The sequence below is a fragment of the Somniosus microcephalus genome, chromosome 1 (genome assembly GCF_052327205.1).
Source record: "Somniosus microcephalus isolate GS21.2 chromosome 1, FLI_Smic_1.0, whole genome shotgun sequence".
Taxonomy (NCBI): Eukaryota; Metazoa; Chordata; class Chondrichthyes; order Squaliformes; family Somniosidae; genus Somniosus; species Somniosus microcephalus.
In genome coordinates, this window is record NC_140987.1 from 56,731,607 (window position 1) to 56,748,216 (window position 16,610).

At 42.7% G+C, this 16,610-nt stretch overlaps 1 protein-coding gene across 9 annotated transcripts in view; it reads left to right on the top strand.

The window, feature by feature from the left end:
- mast4 (microtubule associated serine/threonine kinase family member 4) overlaps nt 1-16,610 on the top strand; it is a 571,101-nt gene that overhangs the window by 315,625 nt on the left and 238,866 nt on the right. For 2 of the 9 annotated variants that reach the window (XM_085981706.1, XM_085981714.1), the window contains exons 1-2: nt 3,024-3,231; nt 9,439-9,519. The exons of 5 other annotated variants lie outside the window; for them this stretch is intronic. In XM_085981706.1, the coding sequence (XP_085837832.1) occupies nt 3,185-3,231; nt 9,439-9,519 (128 nt within the window). In that variant the 5' untranslated portion in view covers nt 3,024-3,184. Of the gene's footprint in view, nt 1-3,023; nt 3,232-9,438; nt 9,520-16,610 lie in introns of those variants that run through there. 2 more of the 9 variants (XM_085981755.1, XM_085981763.1) reach the window with 1 other exon arrangement.

A 16,610-nucleotide genomic window follows, 5' to 3' on the forward strand; every position in this document is an offset into this window, starting at 1 on the left:
ACATTGGCCTGTAAATGTGTTGTACCCTGTACTATTCTGTGCCCACTTGATGCTTTTTAATTGCTTTGCAACAGTTCCCAGATCAAAGATGTGGAAAAAGATTGTACTACATGTGAATTATTTTCCATTCAACAATGGTGTATGTAGTATTCTGTTTAGATTATTTATGTGCATGACTCTTGTGTCCATTAATTAAAACATTTTTTTAAAGAAAATGGTAAGTGAGAAGTGAAAATTTAGTCCAGTCCACTTTTTTCTTTACTAATGTTGCACAAACACTCCAGGGGAGTCTTCATTGCAGTCTTCCTGGCATTGGATGCCATTTTATTGAAGGTGCTGCAGTGATAGAATGTGGGTAATAGTTGTTATAAGTATAGTGTGGTGAGAGGTTTGTTTGGTTCTAACATATCGGTGAGACTAGAACTAGGGGGCATAATCTTAGAATAAGGGGCTGCCCTTTCAAAACTGAGATGAGGAGAAACTTCTTCACTCAGAGGGTAGTAAATCTATGGAATTTGCTACCTCAGAGAGCTGTGGAAGCTGCAACATTAAATAAATTTAAAACGGAGATAGACAGTTTCCTAGCTGATAAGGGAATTAGGGGTTATGGGGAGCGGGCAGGGAAGTGGACGCGAGTCTAGGTTCGGATCAGCCATGATCCTATTGAATGGCGGAGCAGGCCCGAGGGGCTGTATGGCCTACTCCTGCTCCTCCTACTTATGTTCTTATGATACATTTTTCGTAGATGTAGCCAGTGCTTGCTGGTGGTCAGAGTTCCAGCACGGATTTATTGTTGATTCATGCATCCTGTGAACCAGGGCTGGAACCTGCCACTCCAGGTAAAACAACTTCCAAAATATTTGCTATAATGAAAATACTAACAACGCATAGCATGAACAATGCACATTCGGAAGTGATTGACTGCAGAAAGTCACTCATGATGCAGCTCAGAAGTCCTGCACTTGTACAGGCCAGCAGCTTATATCATGATCAACTGCGTTTTGTTTTATTCATGGCCATCACTGTCAATTTATTGCCCAGACCTAGTTGCTCTTGAGAAGGTGATGGTGGGCCTTCTTGAACCGCTGCAGCCTGTCTGGTGAAGGTGCTTCCACAATGGTGTTAGGTAGGGAGTGCCAAGATTTTAGTCCAGCAACCATGATGGGACGGTGATGTATGTCCAAGTCAGGATGGTGTGTGACTTGGAGGGAAACCTGGAGAGGATGGTGTTCCCATGCACCTGCTGCCCATGTCGTTCTAGATGGTGGAGGTGGGAGGTGCTGCTGAAGAAGCCTTGGAGATTTGTTGTAGTACACACTACAGCCATAATACACCAGTGGTGGAGCAGGTGCATGTTTAGGGTAGTGGTTGAAATGCCAATCAAATGGACTGCTTTGTCATGAATGGTGTCAAGGTTCTTGAGTGTTGTTTCAGCTGCACTCATCCAGGCAAGTGGAGAGTATTCCCACACTCCTAACTTATGCCCTGTAGATGGTGGAGATGATTTTGGGTGTCAGGAGGTGAGCCATTCGCTGCGGAATATACAGTCGCTGACCTGCTCTAGTAGCCACAGCATTTATGGGCCGGTCCATTTGAGTTTCTGTTCAATAGTAACTCCCAGGATGTTGATGGTGGGGTCTCGGTGATGGTAATATCATTAAATGTCATGGCGAGGTGGTTAGACTCTTGTTGGAGATGGCGCAAATGTTACTTGCCACTTATCAGCCTAAGTCTGGATGTCGCCCAGGTCTTGCTGTGTGCAAGCATGGACTGCTTCATTATCTGAGGAGTTGCGAATGGAGATGAACAGTGTGCAATCTTCAGCGAACATCCCCATTTCTGACTTTATGATGGAGGGAAGGTCACCGATGAAACAGCTGAAAATGGTTGGGCCGAGAATGTTGCCCTGACGAACTCCTGCATTGATGTCCTGGGGCTGAACTGATTGGCCTCCAACAACCACAACCATCTTCCTTTGTGTCTACTATGACTCCAGCCAGTGGAGAGTTTTTTCGCTGATCTCCAGTGACTTCAGTTTTACTTGGGCTCCTTGGTGCCACACTCTGTCAAATGCTGCCTTCATGTCAAGGGCAGTGACTCTCGCCTCACCTCTAGAATACATTTCTTGTGTCCATGCTTGGGCCAAGGCTGTAATGAGGTCTGGAGCCGAGTGGTCCTGGCGGAACCCAAACTGAGCATTGGTGAGCAGGTTATTGCTGAGTAAGTGCCACTTGCTAGCACTGTTGATGACTCCTTCCATCAGTTTGCTGATGATTGAGAGTAGGTGTTAGTCGGCAGTGTTGGATTTGTCCTGCTTCTTGTGGACAGGACATACCTGAACAATTGTCCACATTGTTGGGTAGATGCCAGTGTTGTAGCTGTACTGGAACAGCTTGGTTAGTGTATATGCTCCATTTTAAAGAATAATGTAGGTACTATATGCAGAACAGTGAATTTCTGACACGATTTGAATAGCCAAGGCTATTTCAAGTGTTGAATGACTGACCTATTAATCCAAGAATGATGATGGTGAAAGCTGAACTGATTTTAAGGGGATTAAGGGCCTGTTTAATAAATAATTACATTTCATCCATTTGTGCTACGTGACCGCTGCAGCAGCTTGCAAGCTGATGCTTTGTTATTGACAGTTAAATTTAGTTGAGAAAAGCCTATAAGATCACAAAGCTTTTTAAAAAAAAAAATTGTACTTGATCCTGTATATTGAACAGTTTTATATCGAATAAAAGGAGCGAGTGTTTTTTTTAACTGCCTGTAACAAGTGCTGTCCTTGGCATTTTGAAACTGTGTATTGTAATGAAGAGGATTTTTAATGTGGTTGGTTTAAGTGCGTATTTGCATAGGGATAGATTTTTGTATTAGCGACACGTCTGTTATTAATATACAGAGGATAAAGCAGATGATGTCATGCACTAGTGATTTTCTAATTTTATTTTTGTTCGGCTGAAACAATTTCAGTACTAATGATTTGTATTTAGTGTGATGTGGTCAGCTGACGTTGCTTTTGTAACTCCTGGCGGTGGAAGAACCCAAAACTAGTCCCCCCTCCCCAAGAGGGATTTAGTCCATTCCTTTTAGAGAGGTTCATTTTGGCTCCCTGTCAGCGCCAGGATGCTGGCAGTGATTTTGTCATGGTTACAATAGAGTGTGGTAACAAACGGCAGCCATGAAAGCCCAACGGGAAAGACTCCGAATTCCAGGGTTGACCTTGGAGTAAGTATTTCTCTGTTTAATAAATGATTTGGAATAATTCTGGGTTTTTGCTGTTTCCGAGGCTGTGCGCTGGCGATTCCTTTATTTTACTCTGAGGTTTAAGAAGGCACATTTTGTACATACTGTAGCTATGAATAATTACTGTATCTGCTTCACACCACGGCTCTGCAGACTTGTGTGACAGGCAGCCGCATAATCAGCACATCAGTGTTAAAAGGAAAAGAAACCTTGTTTGGGGGTGGAAAATAAATCTTGCCGGCACATGGTAAACGAATGTATCTTCGTGCCGTGATCAAATGGAATGCTGCTGCAGTTGTTTGCTAATATAAAATGCAATGTCACGCTAAACACTGTCTCGATCCCTCAGAATTTGAGAAGTAGCAGCGCGTAAATGGTGCATAGCAAAAAGAGAAATTAAGAGACAGGAGATAGAATAACATTAATAAACCTGTATCATAAACGTTTAAAGTTAAATATTGTAATTTGACATTTATTGCCATTGGTGTAAATGTCGGCATAATTAAGTGATGAATGTTGATAATGCAGGTCACCAAGTTGTAAAATTGAAGTGCTGTTGTACACATGTTTATCAGCATACCAATAAATATTTTTTTTTTCATTTCGCTTTTGAAATTATTTAAGATCCCCATTTCCCGCCCCCACCCCCACCCGTGGGCCATACATTGCAAGGAGGGTATATAACAACTTGCTTCTAGATTCTTGTCAATCCGACTGCAAAACGAATAGCTGCAAAGTGCACAAGAACATGGTGGGTTGACTTACCCTCAGATTGATTTGTATTACTAACCCCTGGGGAAACCGTGCCCTATATAGCCTGGCTAAAATGAGAACTTACCACGTGGGGGAGAGCCATCTTCTAACTCTATATGGTGCAGCATACCAGTGTACTAATGCACTGTCATCAGAGCTGTCTAATTGATATCCTGACTGTAAATTTCCATTTGAACACGCATTTCATAAGTAAAGGACATCATTTTCAATCAGTAGGATGTCGGGCATTTGTACTGGGACTCGGATTCGGTTCTTACCTTTAACTGCTGTTTAAGTCAGATATCCGTAATGGAAGTTGAGCTGCTAGGAATGTGGCCCATCTTTTGCAGAGGAAAATGGGTCAAGGTGGATGGGGGAGGTGATCCCATTTCCCATGAAAATATAATCTGCTGTTGGCCAACATTGAATCATATTATTCCAGTGTCCATTGAGGTCCCAAAATCTGCAAATCTTTGTTCTGCAGTCAGAGAGATGATAAACTAGTAGCAAGATTATAGAAAAGATGATGATACAAGCCGAAAGTTATTAAATTGAAGTACATAGTTTAAGTATTTGTAAATTGCAAAATGACTTCACTCTTCGGTGTTCTTGCACAAAGTACACATTAATTTTCTTTAGTTACTTGTTCAGTGCAAAGCAAGCATTGCACAAATACACCTTGAGTCATGCATATGCAGTTAACTACTGTAGTTTGCAGCATAATATGAAGTCAATCCATAATAGTCTTTGAAATTTCCTCCAATGTAGTACTTGTTTTTTGCATTCCCATCTCATTTAATACATGTTTGATCAGGACATTAATAATTATTAAATGATTATGTCAAACAGGAACACAGTTGTTAAATAGAACCTTATTTTGGAATACATAGATAAAAATATTAATCTGCATTGATCAGGACATTAATAATTATTAAATGATTATGTCAAACAGGAACACAGTTGTTAAATAGAATCTTATTTTGGAATACATACATAAAAATATTAATCTGCATTATATCAATGTATTGACCACTCGCCTACGCTGCACATTATTGCCTAAAGATTGTCTGATATTGAATTGGTTGATCTATGCTGCTTTGAGTTCCTTGCACATACGTGGTATCTGCATTTTGAGCCACCACACTCATTTTCCAATACCTTCATCTTGTACATTCTGCCGATGCTGCAAGCATCCAATTCTGATCCATGAGAAGAAAAATAAATGGCCCTCTTATATTGGTCCCTTTCATTTTTCAGAAATAATTCCAAGCATAATCACTAGAAAACAGCTTCTTTTCCTGCGTCTTAACATTCTTTCAGAATTTAATCAAGAAGTAATATTATTTAAGTGGGAAAGGCAAACCGTTGAATAACTGTCTACTGTTTTTAATTGCATCTTAATCTGTACACATGCAACCCCTATGTCTCTGTAGCATAATGTAATGAGAACCCACAAAATTTGTGCCGTCGCCTTCCATTTAGCTCCATTATATTGCATTCTGTGCCCTTGCCAATTTAAAAGAAGTACCAGAATCTACCGTTATATTTTTGGTACCTTATTAACAAAAACAGATTATCTGGTCATTATCACATTGCTGTTTGTGGGAGCTTGCTGTGCGCAAATTGGCTGCCGCGTTTCCCACATGACAACAGTGACTACTCTCCAAAAAGTACTTCATTGGCTGTAAAGTGTTTTGGAACGTCCGGAGTCGTGAAAGGCTCTATAGAAATGGAAGTCTTTCTTATTAAATAATGTTCTAACATCAGAAAATATTTTTCCTAAATTATATTTTTGTTTGGATCTCTAAAAGTCTCTTAACAGCAACGTTTCTGTTGCAGTGTATTTTAAGTTTACAAATGGCTAGCCTAGATCTTAAACTCTGTAACCCAAAAGTGAGTCAATGTGATGATACACAATTAAAATTATATTTTCTGTTGTTTATATGATAGTTATCCAACTGACTGTGAGAAATGCCACAGAAAATCCAGTAAGGAATATAAAATGTATTTTGGATTTTTTTTTTCTCCTTTCTGCCCTGTGCATTTTCCTGGGTGATGCACCATTCTGTGTTGGAGGGGTGTGGGGATGCAACCCCCTCCCTGCTTTCTGCCTTCAATGCCATGCGATTTGCCAATAGGAGACATGTAAAAGTATTCTGGGGTGGTTTCCCTTCCTTTTTTTCAGGGAATGCCTCACCGCACATGGTGGCAGAGCCAAGACTGGAAACCAGTGAGGAATTATGGACATGAACCAATGTATTCCCATGTCATTGCACAACACTGTAGTGCTACACCGCGTCACCTTCATATGTATTTTGTGCTGTTTAAGTCACATAAACAAGTATCTTTGATTTAAATGCACAAGTCAATTTTCTCGCCTAAATGCTGAAATAAATTGTAAGCAAACAAACTGAGAGGGAAATACACTGGAATTTTATAATATGAGGCTAGAGTTACAGGACATAGAAGAACGAAAATAATTCTGCCTCTCCCCACCCACTGAATGGAAAAAGTTTCCATCTGATACAGTAACCAGTTACCATGTGCCCCTCTTTATAATTAGAATTCTAAATGTCTAATGTGTGAACCTTAACCATCTCTAGCTGGATACTGTAACAGCCGATAACTTTCTCCACGGGAAGGGCAGAAAGTACTCCTTTCTTTCGTGGTTTGTGATGTTAACCAGTGAATAATGTTAGCGATAAATTTTCGTCAGTCTGCTGCAATTCACAACTATAGAGAATATTTATTTATTGTGAAAATGACTCGTCTTTTAATATGTTTATGATTGGCTCTACACAGTTTATTTTTACTATAATGCTTTGTTTCCTTTTTTTTTACCTCGGCCACTGTCTTCAAATTTGCATATATTTTAGTGAATGGTTTTAACTCCCTATTAAGATGGCTATTTAGTACTTCAATTGAATTATGCATAATGATTTTCATAGCGCGAGAGAACAATACTGATGCCGAATAAGTTAAATTCCATTCTTATTATGACATTCTGAGTTTCATTGGTATTTTGAGGATCACTTTCTGTAATTCTGTACATTTACAATTGGGTTATAGTGACTGGGTAACAAATTAAAACAGCGATTTGCATTTACATACCATTTCTAATGTAGGAAGGAACAACGACCCAGACAGTGAGGGTTAGGAGAGAAGACTGAAAGTTTGGTTGAAAGACGGGTTTTGAGAAAGTTTGTAAAGGTGAAGAGAGTAATGTAGAGGCGAGGGGTTTAGCAATGGAATTCCAGAGTATGGGGTGGGGGATGGAGAGGCGTTTGGAGTCTGAGGGCTGAAGGGAGCAGGAGACGATATAGAAGACTGGAGGAGGTTGCAGAGATAGGGTAGGGTAAGGCCATGGGGGAGGCAAAGACATGTTTGAGGACCTTGAGAGGAAAGGGAGGTTAGAGGTTGGGTGCTAGTTGAAGAGGACGGATGGAACAAGGGTAGGCTTTTTTTGGAGAACCGGTTATGGCAGTTTTTAAAATGAGAGTTGATAATGCCTGAATAAAGAAATATTTACAATTCAGCAAGCTTGGGGGTTGGGAGGCATAGTTTGAGTGGTCAGTGTTGATTGGGAAGTGGATCAAGGAAGCAGTAGTTAAGCCCTGTGGAAGAGATGACCATAAAGAATGCAAAGTGTAGCTAGAGAAACTGCAGTCACAAGGGATTAGAGATTGGGAAGAGGTCATAAGGGGAGAGGTGGGGAATATGGTGGTTTTAATCTTCGAGACAAAGACACCTGTGAACTCTCTTCACTTGTTGGAGATGCTGATGGAAAGGGGTTAGGGTGGTAGTTCATCATGAAAAGAAGTGATAATTCTAACAGGACTAGATGCAGGAAGGTTGTTCCCGATGGCGGGGGAGTCCAGAACCAGGGGTCACAGTCTAAGGATAAGGGGTAGGCCATTTAGGACTGAGATGAGGAGGAATTTCTTCACCCAGAGAGTGGTGAACCTGTGGAATTCTCTACCACAGAAGGCAGTTGAGGCCAATTCATTAAATATATTCAAGAAGGAGTTAGATATATTTCTTAAGGCTAAAGGGATCAAGGGATATGGGGAGAAGGCAGGGACAGGGTACTGAGTTTGGATGATCAGCCATGACCTCATTAAATGGCAGAGCAGGTTTGAGGGGCCGAATGGCCTACTCCTGCTCCTATCTTCTATGTTTCTATGAAGCTGTCGGGATGTCCTTGCCTTCATGATCCTGCAAGAGGAGAATTTGGCTGAGAAGAGCCAGACACAGTAGTGCTTAACATGATTGAGTCAGCTCTTTCGATGAAGAACACAACCGGTCGTGTACCCGCTGCACTCAAATTTGAAGCCCGGGGAATTGAAGGAGCAAACTCGGGGCCTTTATTGGGGAACAGCCTCGAGGGTTAGTGACTTTGTGAGAATTAGAACTTTGACAACAGATGAGGGTGCAATTGGCCAGATCAACAACGGAAGAGGTGTTTTGATGGGTGTAAGGCCATAAGAAAGAACCTGTGATCTAGAGTGAATTAGTAAAGGTGCTCAATTCTCTGGAGTGGGGCTCAAACCCACGACCTTCTGACTCACAGGCGAGGGGCCAAAAGTGATAGTAGAGGGTGAAGGGATAGGTAGAGGGACTGAGTAATAAGCAAGGTGAAGAAATGATTAGAGCTGGTCACAACAGTGATCAAGACCTCATGCGGAGGGACCACAAGGGATGGTAAGGTTCTGGGGGTGTCTGGCTGTAGGTATGCGCGAACATAGGAAGGAACATAGGAACAGGAGTAGGCCACTCAGCTCCTCCAGCCTGCTCTGCCATTCAATTAAATCAAGGCTGACATGTACCTCAACTCCATTTATCCACAGCAGCTCCCTTGATAACTTTGCTCCCTTGAGGGAGTTTATTTGAAGGGTGAAATTGAGAATGTCAAATTCTGTTATTGCATAGGATTTCATGAAATTTGCTGGTGTTTTGGGATCAAGTTCCACGATTCTGCATATTTTTCTAAGAAATCTGTAAATCTATGGCCTAGCTAATTTAGTGTTTTCCATATTACAAATGTTTAACTTTTCAAATAGATCAGTATAAGTCTTAAGATTTGTTAATATTTGAACAAACACAACTTTTAGCCATGAAAAGTAAGTAAAATGTTTGAAAAAGCAACCTGCTAGAATAGATATAGTCATAGCCTGACGTTTTAGAAAAGTCAACTGAAATAGTTGCACGATCCTTATTAAAGGTCTTCATAGAAGGAGACATTGTGGGGTAACCATTCTAATTTTGTCTGTCAGCAGCACTTTCTGACAGATTTCTAATATTTAATGTCTGAATTCCAGTAGGAAATGTATTTTTTAACAGTGGTTGTCAATTGCTGCAGCTTTTTACATTCTCCATCTATTCACTGATATAAAGAATAGCCAGTTTTCTGATTAGATGTGACATTTTAACTTTCAGCCTGACACCCAGAAGCTTGAGCCCTACTCCCACAAGTCCTTGCAGTCCATGTAGTCCTCTACATGCTTTTCACTTTTGGAGGTAAGGGTATGATACTGTTTCGACCTGCCAAGGGAATACTCAATTGAAAATACAGGAAACTCTCGTTTAAACGGCACCTAAATACCCGGAATTCTCTATTAACCGGCAAAATGCTCACTCCGAAAACAACACCTCAATAACCGGCAATGTTGCCGAGTCCGAGTCCCCCGCGGTGGCCGAGTTAGTCAGTGGGCGTAGTTCTTCAAACTGCCACTACTCGGCTTCTTGGCGCTGTCGGAACAGCTCAATAACAGGAGTCTGACTCTCCCGCGCTGCCGGTAGTCTCTTCTGATCCGCCATTTTACAGGGGTACTGTGTGTCTCCCACGCTGCTGGTAGTCATTGCATTACCCTCAACTGGCAGTACTGTACTTAATCAAGCATCTTCCACCATCCATTTAACACAACATTCTGTAGGTGAGTACCCAATTATTGTATACTGCACATTTCTTGATTTTTTAAATTTTTCTTTGTTAAACATAGCCTCGGTAGATAACCCACTCCGTCATCCGGAAATTTTGATCAACCGGCAACACGCCGGTCCCGTCGGTGCCGGATACCAAAGAGTTTCCTGTAATGTTTATATGTGCACTGAGGGAGGACAACCAGTTTTTATTAATATTAAATGTATGGTTTCCATTCTGCTGCCATTATCTAGCATCCAATGAAGTTGAAAAATATATTCTTTACTTCTGTGCAATGCAATGGTTCTTTTTGTTATGACTGATTGATTTCTTTCCTCTTGTTTCTTTTTACAGCCTGTTCTCTGCATTTTTTTTTCTCCACACTCTCTGTTGTCTCACCTTTTTGTTTCCTCCTCTCACTAACTTGTCTGGTATTCTCCCATTTACCACGTGGACTGTGTTTTTGTGACGTACCAACCATCTTAATAGAAAGTTACAGCACGGAAGGAGGCCATTTTGGCCCATTGTGTCCATGCCGGCCAACAACGAGCTATCCAGCCTAATCCCACTTCCCAGCTCTTGGTCCGTAGCCCTGCAGGTTACAGCATCCCAAGTGCACATCCAAGTACTTTTTAAGTCTGACTTGGGCCGGGCGTTAAAGGAGTGTCTGATCTGATTGTGATGAAATATTCATCATCATCACTGCCTGTGACTGAGATCGGTTTCAGTGTCATTTCCCTTCCCCCAGACCTCATTGTATTGTGTACTGGAATGTGCTGTATTGTATACTGGAATGTGCTGTGTGTAGGGCTCCGCCCATACCTGGCCCCATTTGTAGGCTGGCTCAGTCTCCAGAAGGAAGACATCACTCTCTTTTACGTGTTACGTTCTAAGTTAATAAAAGCCTTGTTTTTGTTCTGCTAACTTCGAGTCTCGGAATTATTGAGGCACATCACTGATCGCATCAGTTTTCCACCTGGTGGGTTCGGTTAAAATTACTCCCTATCAGAATATCCAGCAGGATGTAACGAGATTATATATTTGCAAGGCATTATTGAAGTTCCTCACAGTCGTCTGATATTTAATCTAGTACCTGTACCCGTGCTAGGTCAATAAATGATGACAGCAGGGATGATGAATTATTTAGTTTTACATATATGTTTACACTGCATTTTTGTTAGATTATGACTTCTACTGTTACTTCCTTTTCTTTCTTTAATATTTTTAATTCATTTCTTTTGCTTGCTATCTTTTTCATCTGGACATGTTTGACTTTTTGCGGGGTGCTGTTCCATGGGGTCGATTGCCATCCGGTACCTCAGCCAAGTGGTCATTATTCATGTGTGAGCTTTGCCAGCGGGTGCCAACAGATTGTTTAAGTGGAGGAACTATACGTGCCAGCCTAGAAAACTTGAGAAAACTGATCAACAGCTTTGCAAAAGCTGGCAGCTCGAAAACAGCCCCGACTTTAGGCCTCATGACTTGCAAAGATGGGAATTAGACTGAGTGCAGTGGGACATGCGCTTATTATTATTAAAGCTGCAGGTATATTTTTAACACTGTCACTTATTAATAAAGGTGGGGGAGGGAAGCTAAAGTACACAAATGTCTAGTTGATACTATTGATGAATTTTGAAACTACTGAAGGAGCATGCAAGTCCTGAAGGCAAGACATTTAGTTTTTAAGGAAGTCTTGGGGCATGCATCTCCACATCCCTGGAGAATTTCATTTTTTGACACTTGATTTCGTGCATTTTCTGGCATTTTAGAGCCGACTGTAACTGTACCTTTTCAGGTCATAAATAATTTTTCTTGAAAGGGTTACTGACATCTCTGTGGCATTGCATATGGGAAGTCAAGACCTGATGTACTCTTAGGGTGAAGTGGGGCTAGAGAAGGGGGGATAATTGGATTAGAGATGTAATTCATTTTGAAGTCATACATTCAGTCTCTTTTAAAAAAATAAAATACTGCAATTAAAAATTTCAGTGTCCAGATTTATAATGGAAACTGCCTGTGTAAACTTGTCAGGATGATCGAGTGTGGCACCAGGCAACCCGAGTAAAATTGAAGTCAATGGGAATCAGGGGAAAACTCTCCACTGCCAGTGTTGGTGCTGCAGTGCCTCCACTGGGGAACGATGTGATTACAGTATAACAACTTTACAAAAGCAATTTTCATCATAAATGTGGACACGGGAATTTATAATGAAAAAAGTTGACAGGATGTACGCACAATTGCAAGATTTTTAATATATTACATATTGATCTCCCGTGGTGATGCACGAGGACAGCCAAGGACAAGTTGTAGTCTTCAATTGAAATGTTGTATCTGCCATGCTCGCTTACCATCATTTCCAGCCTCTCTCGTTCTTTTGAACCTGTTGGAAAAGTTTATTTTCAAGTGCTGGAAATAAAAGTCGTTACACACTGCAATCATTAAAATTAAAGATAAAGTGCAGAACAATGTGACTTACATCAGTTAGCATAAGGAGTTGAATGTTGTGCTCTTTGACCCACCCAGGACTGACTGCTTGGCTGCAGCCTGTGGTTTGCAATCTGACACTCTTATTGATTATTAATGTTACTGCTCATATTTACCTGTGGATGTTGACCTGGATGGTGTGGCGCCTCTCTCCCGATTACTCCACCAGAGCAAATGTCCCGCCTCCATGCACACACAAACAAACTGCACGCCACTTTCAAAGTTATAGAACGTAACTGGTGCTGTGCTCACACACAAACTGTACTAAAATCCTAAATTGGGGAATCTCAGTGGCTGGACAGGGCCAGTAGATCTTTTTCTATCCGTCATTTTCCATGTTTCAAAATTAAGTAAAATTCATCATCGCTCCAACTCCACTTCCTATTTTATTTCCAAAACCTGCCAATTCCATAAATATAGAAACAAGAATGTTCAAATAACACCAATGAATGCCTTCACACCAGGAAACGTCCTCCTTATCTAAAATAAAAATTGGCTGCAACTAATCTTGGAAAACAATAACCTTCACATAAGACAAGAGTTGGGCATACCCTGAATAGCTCCTTTTGAGGAAGATAAAAAGAAAGCTGCATTTTAACAAATTTCATCTATTACTTCCCTGGGGACAAAAACGAAACAAACACAACTGTGACCCTCGGATGCCATCAACTCATCTCAAAATGTTCTGTCTCAAATTGGTGCGAACTAACAGTCGGAGCAAGCAACATCTCTAACGGTCTCCAGTCCTGCCCTCCAAATTACCTGATTGGTTCATACTTTTCACCTGCAGTCCTGTGCAAAAGCTGATCATCTTGTGAAACCTTGATGAGCTGACACATTCTGAAAAGCTGACTGGCAGCTTAAAAAGCTGACAGTTCATACGTACAAGAAAGTCGCAGCCGAACCTGATACTGTCCTCGCTTGACATCCATACGTGCACTTGCAGTAGGAGTCGTTGGATATCTTCCAGTTAACAATTACTTTGTCTGGGTTTACTGTAAAATACAAGTTACATGGACCCATGACCCCATATTTGTCAAGGATGGCGCACTCTGTCCCTCGCCCTCATTAACTCCAAAGCTGTTGATGTACTATCTGCCTCAACATCAAGTTGTGGAGCAGCCAAAATTTAATTCTGCTCAACATCTGGAAAACCAAAGTCATCGCTTTGTCTGCAGCACCTTTGTGCATCTAAATCCAGCTCCATCAACGTCCCTGGCGGTCTGCCTAGGCTAAGTTAGTTGGTGCACAACCTTGCCATTCTACTCCATCTGGATGCTGATGGCCCTACCTCTCTCTCTTTCCACTGATGAAATCCTACCTGATATCTTTATCACCAAATAATTGATTTCTTGAATGCTCTTTTTGCTGGCTCCTAAACCGAAATGAATCAGTGTGCAAATTTGGGCTCCACTCTATCGGAAGGATATTGAGGTGTTTAAGAGGATACAACACATTCATTAGGATGCTGCCTAGTGTGACGAAATACAAGTATGAAGAAAGACTTGAAAGATTGGGTCTTTTCTCATTAGAACAGTGCAGATTACAGGGCGATATGATGGTGTCAACCCTCCGACACCACCTCCTACCTCCACCTGGACCATGACCCCACTACCAAACATCAAGCCACCGTTTCCAAGACTGTCACTGACCTCATCTCCTCTGGAGATCTTCCCCCCCCCCCACGGCCGCCAACCTCATAGTTCCCCAACCCCGCACAGCCCACTTCTACCTCCTTCCCAAGATCCACAGACAGGACTGCCCCGGTTGACTCATCGTTTCAGCCTGTTCTTGCCCCACAGAACTTACCTCTTCCTATCTCAACTCTATTTTTTCTCCCCTTGTCCAGTCTCTTCCCACCTACATCCGTGACTCTTCCGACGCCCTCCGCCACTTTAACAGTTTCCAGTTTCCTGGCCCCAACCGCCTCCTTTTCACCATGGACGTACAATCCCTCTACACCTCCATCCCCCACGAGGATGGCCTGAGGGCGCTCCACTTCTTCCTTGAACAGAGGCCCAACCAGTCCCCATCCACCACCACCCTCCTCCGCCTGGCTGAACTTGTTCTCACATTGAACAACTTCTCCTTTGACTCCACTCATTTCTTCCAAATCAAAGGTGTTGCTATGGGTACCCGCATGGGTCCTAGCTATGCCTACCTGTTCATGGGATATGTGGAACACTCTTTGTTCCAGTCCTACTCGGGTCCCCTCCCTCAACTCTTTTTCCGGTACATTGATGACTGTATCAGTGCCGTCTCCTGCTCTCGCCCTGAACTAGAAAACTTCATTCACTTTGCTTCCAATTTCCACCCTTCCCTCACCTTCACATGGTCCATCTCCGACACTTCCCTTCCCTTCCTCGACTTCTCCGTCTCCATCTCTGGGAATAGGTTATTGACAAAGATTCACTACAAGCCCACTGACTCCCACAGCTACCTGGACTACACTTCCTCCCACCCCACCTCCTATAAGGACTCTATTCCATTCTCCCAGTTTCTCCGTCTTCGCCACATCTGCTCTGACGATGCCACCTTCCATACCAGTGCTTCCGACATGTCTTCCTTTTTCCTCAACTGAGGATTCCCCTCTACCGTGGTTGACATGGCCCTCGACCGTGTCCATTCTATCTCCCGCACTTCTGCTCTCCCCCCTGCCCCTCCCTCCCGGAACCACGATAGAGTTCCCCTTGTCCTTGCCTTTCACCCCACCAGCCTCCACATTCAACGGATCATCCTCTGCCATTTCCGCCACCTGCAGCATGATCCCACCACCAAATGCATCTTCCCCTCACCTCCCCTTTCAGCATTCCGTAGGGACCGCTCCTGCGACACCCTAGTCCACTCCTCTACCACCCTCGGCACCCCTTCCCCTTCGCCTGGCACCTTCCCGTGCAAGCGCAGGAGATGCAACACATGCCCTTATACCTTCCCCTTCCCACTGTTCAGGGCCCCAAACACCCCTTCCAGGTGAAACAACGATTTACTTGTACTTCTTGCACTGTATTTGCTGCTCACGATGTGGTCTTCTCTACATTGGGGAGACCAAACACAGATTGGGTGACCACTTTGCGGAACACCTCCGTTCAGTCCGTAAGGGGGACCCCGAGCTTCCGGTCGCCTGTCACTTTAATTCTCCGCACCACTCCCACTCAGACCTCACTGTCCTCGGCCTCTTGCATTGTTCCATGGAAGCTCAGTGTAAGCTCGAGGAACAGCACCTCATCTTTCGATTAGGCACTTTACAGCCTTCCGGACTCAATATCGAGTTCAACAATTTCAGACCAGAACCTCGGCCCCTATCATATATTTTTATCCACACTTTTTGTTTGGCCTTATTTCTTCCCTCCCACAGGGCAGCTGTCCTTCATTCTGCCAGCCCAATTCACACTTCATCTAGAGCCATCCTTTGTTCCTTAACCTGTCCCATTACCACCTCCTCTTGCCTTGAATATCTCTTAATGTCTCTTAATCTCTCCTGCTTTCTATCCCATCACTGACCTTCCCGTTTGTTCTTTCATCCCCCACCTTTTCCCAGCCCCTAAACTTGCTTTCCATTTTCTGCTTTTTTCCATTTCTGACGAAAGGTCTTCGACCTGAAACGTTAACTCTCTTTCTCTCTCAACGGATGTTGCCTGGCCTGCTGAGTTTTTCCAGCGTTTTCTGTTGTTATTTCGGATTTCCAGCATCCGCAGTATTTTGCTATTGTAATCTGGCTGCTACTTCAGCTTAGTACTGAGAGAGAGTTGCTGTAATTCAGATGAGATGCTAAAACCTTCCTCTAAAGCTTCTTAGAAAACCCACCTCTGTAACTGTGCTTTCTTCCCTGCCTCCCCCTTTTTTCTTCCCAGTTTCTTGCTTGGCATCCTCCTTTTATGCTTGTTAAACAATGTTCTGCTTCTTTTATATTTCCAAAGGTTGATGTGATATGTCTTCCAGCTGTGAAGTTTGGAGGTGCTTTTAGGCTACTGTTTACAGAATGTATTTTTTTGAAGCTAATTTCTGGCGGAGATTTTGTGCTGTCTCATGCTTCTGTCTGTTTGCAATGCTGCTGATAGGTTGGCGATCAGTTGCTATGGATGTTGTCAGGGGAATGTTGCAGTGCGGGGGAGGGTTGGGTATAATGCAGTGTGGAGCTGTTCTTGAAGCTGAAGTAATATTCTGTGTGTGACTGCTGATGAATTAATTGCTCCCAAAAAGATAC